At 42.6% G+C, this 15,291-nt stretch overlaps 1 protein-coding gene across 4 annotated transcripts in view; it reads left to right on the plus strand.

The window, feature by feature from the left end:
• Positions 1 to 13,503, plus strand: part of LOC117347109 (integumentary mucin C.1-like) — a 32,296-nt gene extending 18,793 nt beyond the window's left edge. Inside the window, exons 2-5 of one of the 4 annotated variants that reach the window (XM_033917524.1) lie at positions 551 to 717; positions 3,663 to 3,861; positions 7,473 to 7,531; positions 12,546 to 13,503. In XM_033917524.1, the coding sequence (XP_033773415.1) occupies positions 666 to 717; positions 3,663 to 3,861; positions 7,473 to 7,531; positions 12,546 to 12,715 (480 nt within the window). In that variant the 5' untranslated portion in view covers positions 551 to 665 and the 3' untranslated portion in view covers positions 12,716 to 13,503. Of the gene's footprint in view, positions 1 to 550; positions 718 to 1,224; positions 1,419 to 2,488; positions 2,619 to 2,941; positions 3,057 to 3,662; positions 3,862 to 7,472; positions 7,532 to 12,545 lie in introns of those variants that run through there. The other 3 variants (XM_033917522.1, XR_004536719.1, XM_033917523.1) reach the window with 3 other exon arrangements.
• Positions 13,504 to 15,291: the final 1,788 nt, after the last annotated feature.

Raw genomic sequence — 15,291 nt, forward strand, 5'->3', positions numbered from 1 at the left:
AAAGGTACAAAACAAAACAGATTTTGATACTTTCACTGGCAAAAAAACCTCCCTCATAGAACAGCTCAGGTTTAGAAAAGGGCAAAGTCACCCAGAGGCACGTTTAAGGACTTAGCTGACATAAGACGACTTGAGCTCCAACGCTGTCACGTCTTCTCCAATCTTCCCAACAAGCGACCTTGTTTCACCAATGTTTTGGCTCATCAGGGGAACAAACAATACAGCCTTGAAAAGTGCAGCCACACTGAGGCCAGCAGTTTTGATTTGTACCTTTTGGTTCTATACTGCTATCTTAGTCTGAGGCTTTTTCTCCTCTTTTTGGGTGCATGCTGGGTTTGAAGAGGGAGGTACCTCGGTGCAACAATCACACAACATTTTGAATCATTATATGAACATATTATATGTTGTGCGTCTTCGTATAATTTGTTAACATATTATATTTTTACCATGCTTTGTAAACTTTGTTTTGTCATCTTTGACAGACTTGCCCTGGGAGAACAGTATAGAAAATTGGATAAATACGTTTCATGTTCTGTTATCTTTGTTTTAGACTGATCAGGAGGGGAAAAGTGAAGCAATGTGGGAATCCCACACATGCTCAGAGATATCCAAGTTTGACTTCTCAGGGCTAGGAGCACATTCCACTTACTGGGCTCCGTCTGCTAATGTCATCTTCCTCTGCCTTCCTTTGCTGTCTACGGAGAAGCCCTGTTATAGGTAAGCAACTTTACCAACACCAGATTGGCAGAGGGTGTCTCAAGGGCTAGTTTCAGGAAATTCCTCCCCCCACCCTCCCACTAGGATGTCAATTACCCTTTAAGACTATTCCATCTAGGCAATTACAAAGGAGAGGCTTCCTACCTGGAAGATACTATTGCCGTCCCTGTAAAATGGAAGGCCACAGGGTCGCTAAACAGACATTTGAGGTGGCATCACAGTTTGCCTACACAACATGAGTTTTACATCTTAAAATAAACCCCTCCGTAATAAATAGAGTGATTAGGTTAAGAAAAATACTGCAGATCACAGTGAATGCTAAGCATGCCTTGAACCAAAGGACCCTCAATATATGGAAAAATAAAGGATGGAAGAAGGAAGGAAAAATAAAGTTGCTTTCTGGTCAGTAACCCCTCCCTCTCGTGGAAGAATTTGCATAGCCAGATGTAGGCAATACTGTATATATAGCAGTGAGTCTTCCTGTTCACAGTCCACAGGTGCCTCACTAGAAGGAAGACAATTCGAAATGGCCCAAGTGATGATAATCAGTCTCTTCTTCTTGTATGGTGTACTGACTGTACCATCCTATGCACAAGATGATCCTTTTCCGGACTGTACTTCTATTACTAATGCTCCACTGGATAAAAATTATGAGCTGACTGTGAATCCCACTTCCTATAAAGCAAACTTACCTTACAGTGGTAAGTTTGATCTGTGTGTTTTTCTGTCTATAAACTATATACCTTCAACTGCTGGGATCTGCTAATTTCTTGTCATATAAGCTGGGTACTGAATACAAAAAATCTTTATGGATACTGTATGTTTGTGCTATCCAGTGCTGCATTATTCTATCTCTTTCTTGAAAACCTAGAATTCAGATAATAAAGAGTTGACCTGGAATTCTGTGCTCTGAAAGAATCTGTGTTTAGTTTTCTTGCAATCTTCCAGAAGAGGAAGGGTCCAGAGCAGGACTATAAAATCTGTGTATTTGTAAGAATTACAGCACCATATGGTTTGTCCTCAATATAAAGTTTGCACTTAATAAGGAGTAAGAGTACTCATATTTCAAAGATCCTATATGCAGCTTGAGGGGAGGAGTAGCCTAATGGTTAGCTTAAATCCTGTGAACTGGGTTTAATTCCCACTGTAGCTCTTTGGGTGAGCCAATTAACTCTTTACTGTCCCGGGTACAAAACTTAGATTGTAAGCACACTAGGGAAAGAGAAAGTACCTGCATTTGATGTGCAGAGCACTACTTAATGCTAAATCTGTGTTTGTGGCTTTCCTGGTATGTTGTGCCTTGCTTGGCTTAATGCTGCTGCTCTGTTAGCAGCTGTTTAATTAAATACAACTTGAGATATTACAATGCAGAAGGCACTGAAGTATGATATAATTATTGTTTAGCTGGTAACTGAATTTGGAACACAATTCGTTGTGTTAGAAAGCAGAACTGGAAGGGCAAAGTCCATTCAAATAATATCACTCAGTAGGAGACAGATTGATGTCCAAAATAATGCAGGTCCTTCAGTTATTTCCCTCCACTGATTTAGCTGTTCTTTTTCATCCCTTATCCAATAACCTCAGTTTGAGGGTATTACCTGGAATATGAGTGGGGTTTAAGATTTTGGATTATTTAAGATTCTTTCTCATAAAAAGAGTTGGAGGAAAATAGAAGGAAAATACGTTAGGTGAGTAGTTCTCACTTTGGGGATTAGGACCCCAATGCAAGTTCTTATAGAGCATTGGACTGACCTCCCCTCCCCCTTCATGAATAAAATGAAGGGTTAAATTAGAGTGCAGTCAGACCTCAGTCTGTAGCAGTATCTCAGACTCTAAAGAAAATTGTTAGCAAGGAAAGCCTGCTCCTAACAGTTTTCACAGCAGAGAACTAAAATAAAGGGGTACATTTGGAAGGTTTTGGGGTTTGCACAGGAACTCTGTGGATCTCTTAAAGTACTGAACCAAAGAGCACTGAAAGTTATAGAACTGGAAAAGCCACATGTCTAAAATACAGAAGCTATAGGAAAGTCAGAGGGTGTCTCTGGTTCTGATTCTGACCCAAACATCTATGTTCTCATCTTAAGTCTGATCTAGTTGGCACTATCTCAAATTCTGATCCAGGTTCACCTGGCAGTTGCCTCTTTTTGACTCAGCTAACTGGATTTTAGTTCTCGTTCTCATCTGATCTATTGTGTCTCTTTTTCTGGTTCTGACCCAGCTGAAAGTGATCTTGCTTGTTGTTTCTAGCTTGGCCTCAATTCCAGTTGCTTGCGCATTGTTTATGACCCAGTTATTGGATCCTTTGTTTCTGCTTCTGGTCCAGATGTGTCCAGTGCTATGTATGTCTAGTAGCATTATAGAAATAATTAGAAGTAGTAATATCCAGGTTCTAATTCTTATCCAGGTCTTTGTAATATGCTTTGACTCTGGCTCATCTTGCTATGCACCTGGTTCTGTTTCTAAACCCAGCCTTGGTTCCATCTGCTCACTAGTTTCTGACCTAAGTGAGTCTGTTTTCTAAAACCACATAAACTATTTTAATAAAAAGTAGGTATATTAAAAGCAAAAAACTGGGAAGAGAATCAGTTGGACCGCTAGATGACCGAGGGATAAAAGGGGCTCTCAGGAAAGACAAAGCCATAGCGGAGAGATTAAAGGAATTTTTTACTTTGGTCTTCACTGAGGAAGAAGCGAAGGAGTTACTGGTGTCAAAAATGGTATTCAATTCTGATTAATCAAAGAAACTCAAACAAATCTCTGTAACACTGGAAGATATTATGAGGCAATTTGACAGTAGCAAATTGCCTGGACCGTATGGTATACATTCCAGAGTGCTGATAGACTTGAAAAATGAACTTGCAGAGCTATTGTTAGTAATTTAAAAAAAATTCCAGAGCAGAAATTCCAGAGCAGAAATACAATATCTTTTTTTTTTTTTTTTACAGTAACAATTAAAGGCCCAATAAGCAACACCGCCATTTTGTTTCAAGTGACCAGTTCTCCCAATAATTATGTCAAAACTGGATGGGAGGGTGGGAATCCATCTTGTAACGGTATCTACTTCCAGACAACTGCTGACGAAACCTCGCTGACTAAGAGCTGGACCTCTCCCACTGATACTGCAGTAACATCCGTCACCATAAGGTAAGAAAGCTATCTGGCTTTATTTACAAGCTGCTGTTTCTCACCATCTGTACATGACTTTTCAGAGGACTGTATGAAGGATCTACCATTCCTAAGGAGGAAGAAGCCAGATGATCCAAGAAGAAACCAGATCATCACTGATGAAAAGGCCCCGAATTAATTTTATTAATCTAATTCAGCAGAAACCTGACTTGGCCATGTTTTGATATCTGACCCACTGAACGAAAAGGTATCAAAAGTGGGGTTACAAATTACATAGATAAAGGTTATAAAAGTTTGGAAAGGTAAATTTGGGCAACTTTCACTTTTGAAATTTGATCACAGTCTATACAAAATATGGTCAAAATTTTATCCCTAACCTCTTGTGGATTACAGAGACGTAAATGTTTTATGTTTGCTATTTTTCAAATGCGTTTTCCTGAAAAATGTATTTTTATTGCTCAACTAGTCTTTAAGCCCGTTACATTAACGGGTGCTAGAATATATGTCTGTCTGTCTGTCTTTCTTTCTGTCTCTCTCTCCTGGCTCCCTTTTTCTGTCTGTCTTTCTGGGTTCATAGACAACGGCGCGAAAGACAAAGGCGCACCCGGACAATTGAGCGCAGCGCGGAGGCGCGCGCTGCTCAAAATTACAGTTTTTAGGGGCTCCGACGGGGGGGTTTGTTGGGGAACCCCCCCACTTTACTTAATAGACATCGCGCCGGCGTTATGGGGGGTTTGGGTTTGCCCTGTGAGTGAGAGAACGCGAATGGAGTGCTCCCCCTGGAACCCTTGAGAAAGCCTCCTGTGAGGCGAAACGGGTCCCGTCAGGCCATAATGTTGGGGCAAGCAATTTCTAAGAATAACAAAGATAAAGATTAAGAATCACTGTGTGTCCTGTCTGGATTTTTGGATTTATGACAAAGAAGAGTTTTAGCTCTGGAAAGAATTTCCCTACAGAGTGAGGATCCATTTTGTTGCAGGGTTGTAACCCTCCACATTTTACTGTAAACTTAACTTTTTCCCTAAAAACAGGGAAAAAGTGAAGTTTTCAGTAAAATGTCCGATGCAGGCGGGGATCGTGAGAGGAGCCACCGCTGCGTCTTTCAACTAAAAAATGCAATACGGCAGGGGGAGGAGAGAGGACTTCAGGCAAGGAGCAGGGCAGAGCAAAAATCAGCACGGGCCGACAGCCGCCGCGTCCGACATCCACCTCGGGGGAGGAGAGAGGACTTCAGGCAAGGAGCAGGGCAAAGCAAAAAACAGCACGGGCCGACAGCCGCACGGAAAACGGACGCACGCGATGGGAGTGCGCATGCGCGGCCTAGCATTTTATTATATTAGATGTTTCTAAAGGGTGAAAATAAAGAGTCATGAATTTGATGTAACGCTTCTCTGTAGTACCACCAAAGTGGTTTACATTTATTATATGTAGGTACTTTTTCTGTTCCTTATGGACCCATAATCTAAATTTTTGTATGTACCTGGGCCAATAATGGGTTAAGTGATTTGTCCAGAGTCACAAGGAGCTACAGTGGGAATCTAACCTTCTGCACTAGTCATTAGGCTATTTCTCATTTTTTAAAGACATGGGCCCTCTTTTACTAAATAAACACACACACTACAACGGGAGTATTACTTCATAATGCCTAATTCTTTCAAAAACTTTCTACAAAAAAAATTAATATTTTTCAAACAATGCTTTAATTTAAATATTGATTAAAAACATCACAGTCAATATACCATACAAACTCATAAACATAGGATGCCTAGAATTCTCCAGCAATGCTCCTAAGTTGAAATAGGCAATCATCTAAGAGTTCTAACAGTCCATCACAATGAAGGAGTACTTATTTCTTAAAAGTTCTAATCCGAAATTCTTATTTTCTGAAGTCATCAGATCATCCTGGGCCCAGCTGCATCTTCCAAAGTGCTCAGCGCTCTCTCACAAAATCGCAAATGAAAAAAAACCACAAGTGAAAAAAGTTCATTCAAAAAAGCTCAATTTTAAAACAGTCATAATCCAAAATCATCAATCCAATGCATTTTATTCATAAATCCAGAAAGTCAATATAATTCAAAAACCTCAAAACTTCCTCAACACAGTATGCAGTCTCCGGTAGTTCTTTGACATCATACGTGTTTCCCTTCCAGCTTTTTCAAGAGGAAGATATATGTAACACTTTAGAAAACAGCAGACAGAGTCCCCTGCAGAACTCCATGGCGGCACAGCCATCTCTAAACACTAAACACTCTCAAAGTGCATACAGGTGTCTTAAGTAGCCTGGGGGTAGGCTAGTGAACCATAGAGAGGACAACGCAGTCCTTTAAGCCACTCTAACCACTACATTCATGATGGAAAATATGAGGCCACCAAAAAACCCCAAACTCTGCTCTACTACCATATAGGTGACACCTGCAGCCATAAGGGTTATTGGGACTGTAGACAGGTGGGCATTGTAGGTGTTTTGGAGGGCTCACAATAACCTTTAAGGGAGTTCTGGTGAAATGTTTTTCTGGCACCTATTTTGTGAAGTTCACAGCTATGCCCTATAAGATGCCCCACTGCTCTGTTGCCATGTCTGTTTAGCCAGTCCATCACAATGCTGGCCCCTCCTATGTCCAAATGGTCTTGTTCTGGATGTTTGGAACTTGGATGAATTCTTGGTTGAAAATGTGATATAAAGATAGATGTACTGGCGGTATGGACGTCCAGATAGATGATTTTTGTAAAACAATTTTGGGGGCATATAGAGGCTAGATGCACTAAAGTCAACAGTCGTCGCTATACCTGTTTTCACAGCTTTAGCGATGATCACTTTTACTGACCCTATGTACACAATGGCTCATCGTGTGTTTTTCCCCTTGATCGCCCATTTTCTGATCCAGCCATGCAAATTAGATAAGACCCCCAAGCAAAGGAGCCAAGCGATTGATGTACCAGGGATTTTAGCTATCAGTAACTGTAACTGATTGGCTCAGACGCCTAAGGCCCTGATAGGCTCCTCCCCATGTATCCTCTAGGAGCTTTAGGCCCTCCCTCTGTATCCCATGTGATGCACAGGGAGGGGCCTAAGGTCTGACATCTGAGAGAAGCCCTGATTTGCTTGGATGCCTAAGGCCCCAAGCAACAACTAGGTTTGCTGTTGGGTAAAAGTATGCATGTACACCTCCACCTAAATTTGGCCAACTTTAAAACAAGTCATTTCTGCACATAAACCACAGGCTTATGTGTGTAAAAGGACTGGAATTTTCACTTGACTATAACTATAACTATAAAAGTTTTAAGAAGGCTTTGAAAACTTATTTGTATAGTGAACATATGTTGAAAGGAGCAATAAATTCAATGTTGATTATAAGATTGTAATTCTGAACATTGTCTCCACTTCTTATTAATGTTAAACCGCAATGAATTTTGTTGAGGTATTTGTGGTATATAAATAAATGCTGTATTGTATTGTATTGAATCTTAAAGGTTTCACCCATGTATGTCGACCAAAGCTTTTTTTTTTTTTTTTACAGCTGCCAAACATTGCTGTGTGTTTCAAAGTTATAGGTATATATATAAATAAATAAATAAATAAAGATAAAGACTCTAATCAACCAGATCTAATTTTTTTACATTTTTCACAGTGCTTATGTCAAAACTGCAGATAATAAAATTAGCATGGCGACCATCGATTTGTCAAATGGTAAGTTGCTATACAATGCACTATAATCTGTAGCCATATCAGTGGACATGCAACCTGCATTCCAATTCTGCCTCTGCCACAGATACTGATTATCACCCTCCATCTCAATACACATTATAATAATTCCATCAAGATGGTTATTCATTGTACTTTTATGCTATTTGTATTATACTCTCCTAGTTTTAACACAATCCAAGTTTTATGAATCCAAGGTAAACATCCCATTTATCATGCATACCAGGGGTCCTCAAATTCTGTCCTTGAGTGTTGCAACCCAGTCTCATTTTCAGGGGTCCTCAAATTCTGTCCTTGAGTGTTGCAACCCAGTCTCATTTTCAGGATTTCCATAATGAATATATACAAGATAGATATACATGTACTGTTGCCACTTTGTGCATATTCATCAGACTGGTTTCTGATCCTCTATGAATGAGTTTGGGGACTCCTGTTCCAAACTAACACAACAGGCTGACTTGGGTAGAAAAACCGATGGCCATGTGCTAAATTCAATGTAATATCCCTACTGCGACTATACCTGATGTCTTCAAACATGGTGTAGTTATGCCGCTCCTTAAAAAAATCATTGCTGGACTCTACCTACCCTTCCAATTATTGTCCCATCTTTCTCCTTCCCTTCCTATCCAAGCTACTTGAACATATTGTCCTACACTGTTGTCTTGATTTTCTTTCATTCCAAGCCATTCTTAACCCCTTTCAATTGGGCTTTTGTCCTCTCCATTCTATGAAAACTGTTCTTGCCAAAGTCTGCAATGACCTGCTTTTGGTCAACTCCAAAGACCTCTATTCCATCTTCATCCTCCTGGATCTATCTGTGGCCTTCAAAACTGTGGATCACCGTCTACTTATCAATACGCTGTGCTCACTTGGATTCCAGGGCTCTGTTATCTCATGGTTTCTTCTTATCTTTCCCATCTTTAGCATATGCTATGGAGGATCCTCCTCCGCTGCCATTCCACTATTGGTCAACATACCTCTTATTTTCTCCATCTACACTTCCTCCCTTTGTGCTCTAATCTCCTCCCAAGGCTTCTGGTACAGTCTCTATGCTGATGACTTGAAAATCTGCCTCTCTAAGCCCAAAATTTCTACAGGAATCCAGATCCGAGTCTCGGCCTGCCCATCTGACATTGCTACCTGGATGTCTCTCCACCATCTAAAATTAAACATGGCCAACTCCTTACCTTTCCTCCTAAACCTGCCTCTCCCCTTCCTCTGTTCTCTATTTCAGTAGATAATGCTCTCATCTGCCCTGTCTTGTCGGCCCGCAACCTCGGGGTCACCTTTAACTCATCCCTCTCCTTCTCTTTGCATAGCCAGCACACCACCAAAACTTGTTGCTTCTTTCTATACATCGCTAAAATCCAGACTTTTCTTTCTGAACACACTGCAAAGACCCTCATCCATGTCACTTCTTGCCTAGATTACTGCAACATGCTTCTCACAGGTTTTCCATTAAGCCATCTCTCTCCCCTTCAATCTGTTCAGAATTCTGCTGCACACCTTGTATTCTGCCAAGGTCGTTATGCTCACCTTAACCCCTCTTCAAGTTGCTTCATTGACTCCCTGTCTGCTTCCACAAACAGTTCAAACTCCTCTTATTGACTTACAAGTGTATTTGTTCTGCGGCTCCTCAATCTCTCTCCTCTCTTATCTCTCCCTACACTCTGCCATGGGAACTCCTTTTATCAGGTATGTCTCCCTTGTCTGTACTCTTCTCCTCTACGGCCAACTTCTGACTCTGTCCCTTCTGCCTTGTCATGCCATATGCCTGGAACAACCTGCCAGACTTAGCACATCAGGCTCCATCTCTGGCAGTATTGAAATCTAGGCTGAAGATCCACTTTTTCAAAACTGCATTAGGTCTTAACCCTACCAATTTGCAAAGCACCATACCTGTTTGTTGTTCCCTCTGTAGCCCCTACTCTCTCTACCTCTTCTCCCTCTATATTTCCCTACATAAGCAGAATATATTGATTCAACATTTTTGTCCAATGTGTCTTTCATAATTAGATTGTAAGCTCTTTTGAGCAGGGACCTTCTCTTGTGTGTTTGATGTACAGTGCTGTGTGCATCTGGTAGCGTTATAAAAATAGTTAATAGTAGTACTAGCCACCAATATGGTATCTCTTTTGGGACTGTCAGCAAGAACTCACAGGATATGTCACACAAAAATGGATACCCAAAAAAACAAAACTTGGGATATGACTTATCACCATTTGGGTTGATACCCCATAAGCTGTGCCTTTTTGGTCAATCACTGCACTTTAATGCTATGCACTTTAATGCACTTTAAAGTGCAGTGATTGTACAAAAAAGGCACAGCTTATGGGGTATCAACCCCGCTCGTGATCTTTTTACCATCTATTTGATCCTGAACACTTTTTACACTCTGGAGAAAGTGGTGTTATAACGGGTTAGTAGTTAATGGTGGGTAATTTTTCTTTTCACACCAAAATGGATGCCAGCAGAGCATTAAGAGACAATTAACATATCACAATCAAGAGAAAGATTTGCTATTTACCCAGAGGGAATGTTCCTGCCTTACTGGACAATACATTTTGCACATTGTGGGGTGCTCTGGGTGTCTTTCATGCATTGCCCTCTTTTCCCCCAAAATGTATATTTTAATAGATTGATGTCTATGAGCTAAGACAGCACAGTTACTTACCATAACAGGTGTTATCCAGGGACAGCAGGCATATATTCTCACATGTGGGTGATGTCATCTACGGAGCCCCAGCACGGACAGCTTTTCAAGCAAACTTGATTGAAGTTTCAAGTTTGCTATGCTGCACCACGCATGTGCATGCCTTCTTGCCCACTAGAGGGCGCATCCCCACCTCGTGGTCCTCAGTTCCATATCCAGCAAAGAAGCCATCCCCGGGGAGGAGGGCGGGTTGTGAGAATATATGCCTGCTGTCCCTGGATAACACCTGTTACGGTAAGTAACTCCATTTTCGATGGAACCGCTGTGACTGTAAGAGGGGAGTCCAAGTTCCTCAGGAAGGTCTGATGGAGGACTTTATTAAGAGGCAGACGTGGAGTCTCCCTCGGGGGAGAAGGTAAATCCTGCTCCTCCAAAAACTCCTTGGTATAGTGAGAACCGGACACCAGATCCAGGTCCAAGGCCCTCCCCATATCAAGCACAAATCTCGAAAAGGAGGAGGGCTTGGAAGGCGGGGAGGGAGATCGAGAGGCCCGCGTCACCAAAAAGGAAGTGGAAGCCTCACGGGAATACCGAGGTTCCCTACCAGTACCAGACCCCGAACCCCACGACGACGCCCCGAGCGACCTCGACGGGGTCGGGGACCGCCTATGCCCCGAGGAACCCCTTTGGGAAGTCCCCTGGGACCGAGGCACCGAGGCCTGCCCCTTCCGTTTCGGCGAGGAGTCTCTCGATAACCCTCCCTCGGAGGAACGGAAAAGCCTCGGATTATCGAGGCGGAGCTCCGAGACACGCAGCGTCTCAGCCCCGGTCGGCGAGGAGCGTCCGCGTCTCCGAGGAGAACCCCGAGAACACTTGGGCTTCCTCGGCCGGCGCTTCGCCCGAGGCCGACCTGAGGGCGAGGAGCCCCGGGAGGACCTCGACGAGGATGAAGTGGAAGAGATCCTCCGAACTCTCCGCACCTTGTCCCAAGGCCGCACACTCCGCTCCGGCTGGTCGACCGAGGTCGAGGGCAAGGTCGGGGTCGAGGCCAGAGCCACCCGGGGGCCGAAGTCGAGGGCACCGAGACCGAGGCTGCCGAAGCCGGGGCACTCGAGGCCGAAGCCGGCTGCAGATGCGCAGGGCACCAGACAGCTCCGAGGCAATGAGGGCACGGAGCAAGTCCTGAAAAACAGGAACCCCCATCATGGCCGGTAGATCCGGGGCCGGCGGGTGCTCCCTCGAGGGCGACCTCGGTCTCGAGTATTCCCGCGGGGCACCCGACTTCGACGCTCGGGGCGGGGCCGAAGACGACCCACCCGCCCCCGTCGAGGATCCCGAGGATGGCTTCTTCAAGTTTGGAACTGAAGAAGGAAGTGAGGACTTACCCCCCGTCGATTTCGAAGTCGAGGACGCAGGCTTCGACGAAGCAGGATGTCGCGGCGAGGTCGAGGGAGTCGAGGCCGAGGTCAAGGCCGGGTATGATGGACGTATTTTTTCGAAAAAGGAACCTTTTCGTCCAGCTGGAAGTTGCTTGTCCCGTACCCCTCCTGATGAAGCCAACCGGTGAAACCTGGGTTGGGGGGCTCGGTGAACATGCATTTTGTGCAGCTGAGGTGATTAAGGATATACCCGGAGTAGCTGTAAAGACCACAGTACCACCTTACTAAGATAAGTAGTTTTTGTTCCTTTTGTAGGAGCTGTGGATGTTGTTAGAACTAATGTTATATAGTAATGGAGGGAGAGACTGTAAACAAGCAATGATGGTCTCTTTACACAGCTTCTCCGTGATATTTCACTGGGATATAGTTGTGGGTCTGAGCGTTCACTATTAAGCACGTATCATATTGTGTGGTCATTTTTTATATACAAAGAGATTTATAGATTGTGGATGGGTGACTAATCAAAGCAATAAAATATTTGTAACATACATTAGAATTTTTAAATAAGTGTTAATTGACATTAACCCCCTCTTTTACTAAGGTGCGCTAAACGCTAACGCGTCTATAGACTAACATGCTAACTAATCAGTTAGCGCACCTTAGTAAAAGAGGAGGTAAATGAGTTAACTGATAGGTTAATATTCCTTAAATTATTGTAATATTCCCTAATTTTAAGGAATAAAAACAAACTATCCCCCTCCTTTACAAAGCCGTGCTAGCATTTTTTTAGCAGCGGCCGCTGTGGTAAGAGCTCTGACGCTCATAGAATTCCTATGAGTGTCGGAGTTCTTACCACCGTGGCTGGCACTAAAAACGTTAGAGTGGCTTTGTAAAGGAGGGCCTATATATACTAACACATGCACATCCCAAATACAAAATATAACATCTCTCTATTTTTACATTGTAGGTGATTCAACCACACCTCCTACTACTGTTGCCACCACTGCCACAACCAGGGACACAACCAGCGCCACCATCTCCACAACTAGTTCTGCCTCAACATTGCTGTCAAGCTACACCATTCTTGGGATCATCCAAGTTATGGCCTTGGTCTTTCTCTGTCATCTGACATCCTAACAGGATGGGAAGCCCATGTCCATTGGCTGACATCTATTCTTCCAGGATATTTTCCTTTCTTATTTATAAATTAGACTCAGCTTTTGAAAATGTTTCATCTTGAATTACTCTATGACATACAATATACTTCTTTCAGCAATGAAGGGAGGTAATCCAAGAGTTCTTGTAATCAAAGACCTCCAGTCGGGGGCAGCTCACAAGTTTGTAGGTCCCTGGGTCAACTAGCACATAGGGCCCCCTCCCCCTTCTCATCCATAACTATCAAGTACATAGCTTTATTATCTATCGAATTAGACTATTTATATTTAGCAGTGCCATTTAAAATCTTATGATCCATTTAACAATAACGGTATCAATAATAACCGACAAAATGTCTATGACAAATAACATAAGTGGAAGTAGGTTGCATAGAGTATGAAATGTAGTCTACATAAATATTCATAGATGGAAGAAAAGAAAGTTTCTGTTAGTGTTATAGGGTATTGACATAAGCTTTATTAAATGGTAAACCTCAGGGTTTCGGCAGAGTTTATAAATAGATTTATTATGTTCCTGAAAAACACATCACCAAACTGTTATGCAAAGCCCGTCTTCATAATGAGAAAGGCCCCCAAACCTTTGTGACCCTAGGCCTGGGCTCAATAGGCCCATGCAGGGATCTGTCCCTGCCTCCAAAGAGTCACACAATTTTATTTGGCTACCATCGTTTTTAAAGATTTTTTTGTTTCAACTTTGGAAATTTTTAAAAGGGGTTGTTCCCTTTTCAGTTCAAAATAAAGACATTTACACAGTTACAAGTTGAATGTGGCCTTTATTTTAAATTCATAGATATTTTGATTAAATAAACCAGTATATGATAAGTGTTATTTAGTTTTGTGGAGAGTGCTCAGTGTCCATATTTCCTGCAGCTGAGCCACTTAGAAAACATATTCGGGACCATCATATCACCTCTCCGTCCCTCAGCGTAATCATCTTGTGCTTTATCAAACACCATGCATAAGTGTAATAAACCGGAAGCAAAGACAAAATATGCCCAGCTTCAATGGAAAGCGGCTCCGCAGGATTGAATGATAGTGAATCACAAACTTCAGTGCTCGTCCTTATGTCATAGGTGCTCCCCTACTCGGACCTGAGTTTCACCATCTCAAGGCTTCCTCGGGGAGAAGTATTAACTGAAACCCAGAGGGTGGTGGATATATGGAACGCGCTACCGGAGGATGTGATAAGCAGAAGCACGCTACAGTGATTCAAAGAAGGTCTGGACAGGTACCTGGAGGACAAAGGGATTGAGGGGTACAGATAGGAGTAGAGGTAGGTACAGATAGGAATAGAGGTAGGAAATAGGGATAGGATTGGAGGCAGTTACAAAATTAGTCAGGGACACTGTTCAGGCAATTAGGCCAGATGGGCCGCTGCGGGAGCGGACCGCTGGACAAGATGGACCTCTGGTCTGCCTCAGCGGAGGCAACTTCTTATGTTCTTACTAAACTACACATACCTAAATATATAACCGTATATTTCATCTGTCTCAATAAATACTAACATACTATGGTTCATAGTCAAATGTGCGCAGTCAAATATGCACAGACATTTGAGCGCAAGTCAATAGTGTACAAGAGAAATGCGCGTGGATACATGCGCGCAGGCTATTGTCATATGCGCAATTGTGTCGCACGCAATTGTCCTGCGCTCAAATGTCTGCGCGTATTTGTCTTGCTACCATATACTATAATACAGCTCTATGCCCTGAGGGAGACACCAGGGACCATGGTCTGAACGCCTCCTGCTGGACCATGGGAGAGGAAGTGGGTGGCCACTAGACAGCTCTTGTATTATATTTCTAACCTTGTCTTGATTTTACATGCAGTTTTGCACCTGCCCAATCTACCAATTCTCACAAATCCTATTTAATTGATGGAAAAATATCCTTCACTGGATAAAATAACGTACCATAAATAAGATAGCCTAATTAAAGTGAACCCAAACACATCCAGATGAGTGCATCGTATGCACCGAGCTAGCAGACAAAACTCAGGGACTTAACCGAGAATAAGTTTCAAGTTCAAGTTTCAAGTTTATTTATTCATTTGATGAATCGCCTATTAAAATTGCTAGGCGATGTACAAAAATCCATGTAGAAAGTAATACAGAGAAACTATCAATTAACAATATAATTACATAAAATACGGACATGAGGAGGTAGGGAAGGATTAAAGTTTACAATCTTAACAGCTAACGTACTCATCTGCTTCTCAAGGCATGGGGAAAAAAAAAACCCCGCTCCCCTAAAGGATATGGAAGAATGCCTCACAATTGACCAGCCCTCTCAACCTCCCCCAATGCAGGAAACATACCCACAACTCATTCACTATCCCTACATTAAGAGTTTGTATTCAATCCAGGATAGAGTCATTTAGAAGAATTGATTTACTCCTTGGAATTTTGAGCCTTTATTTTAAAACCATTTTTCCATGTTTTTTGACCACTCAATGTGTAGTAGCAGTCATAATAGCAAACAAAATGCTAGGAATTATTAGAAAAGGGATAGTAAACAAGACTAAGAATGCCATAATGCC

This window comes from Geotrypetes seraphini, chromosome 13 (genome assembly GCF_902459505.1).
Source record: "Geotrypetes seraphini chromosome 13, aGeoSer1.1, whole genome shotgun sequence".
Taxonomy (NCBI): Eukaryota; Metazoa; Chordata; class Amphibia; order Gymnophiona; family Dermophiidae; genus Geotrypetes; species Geotrypetes seraphini.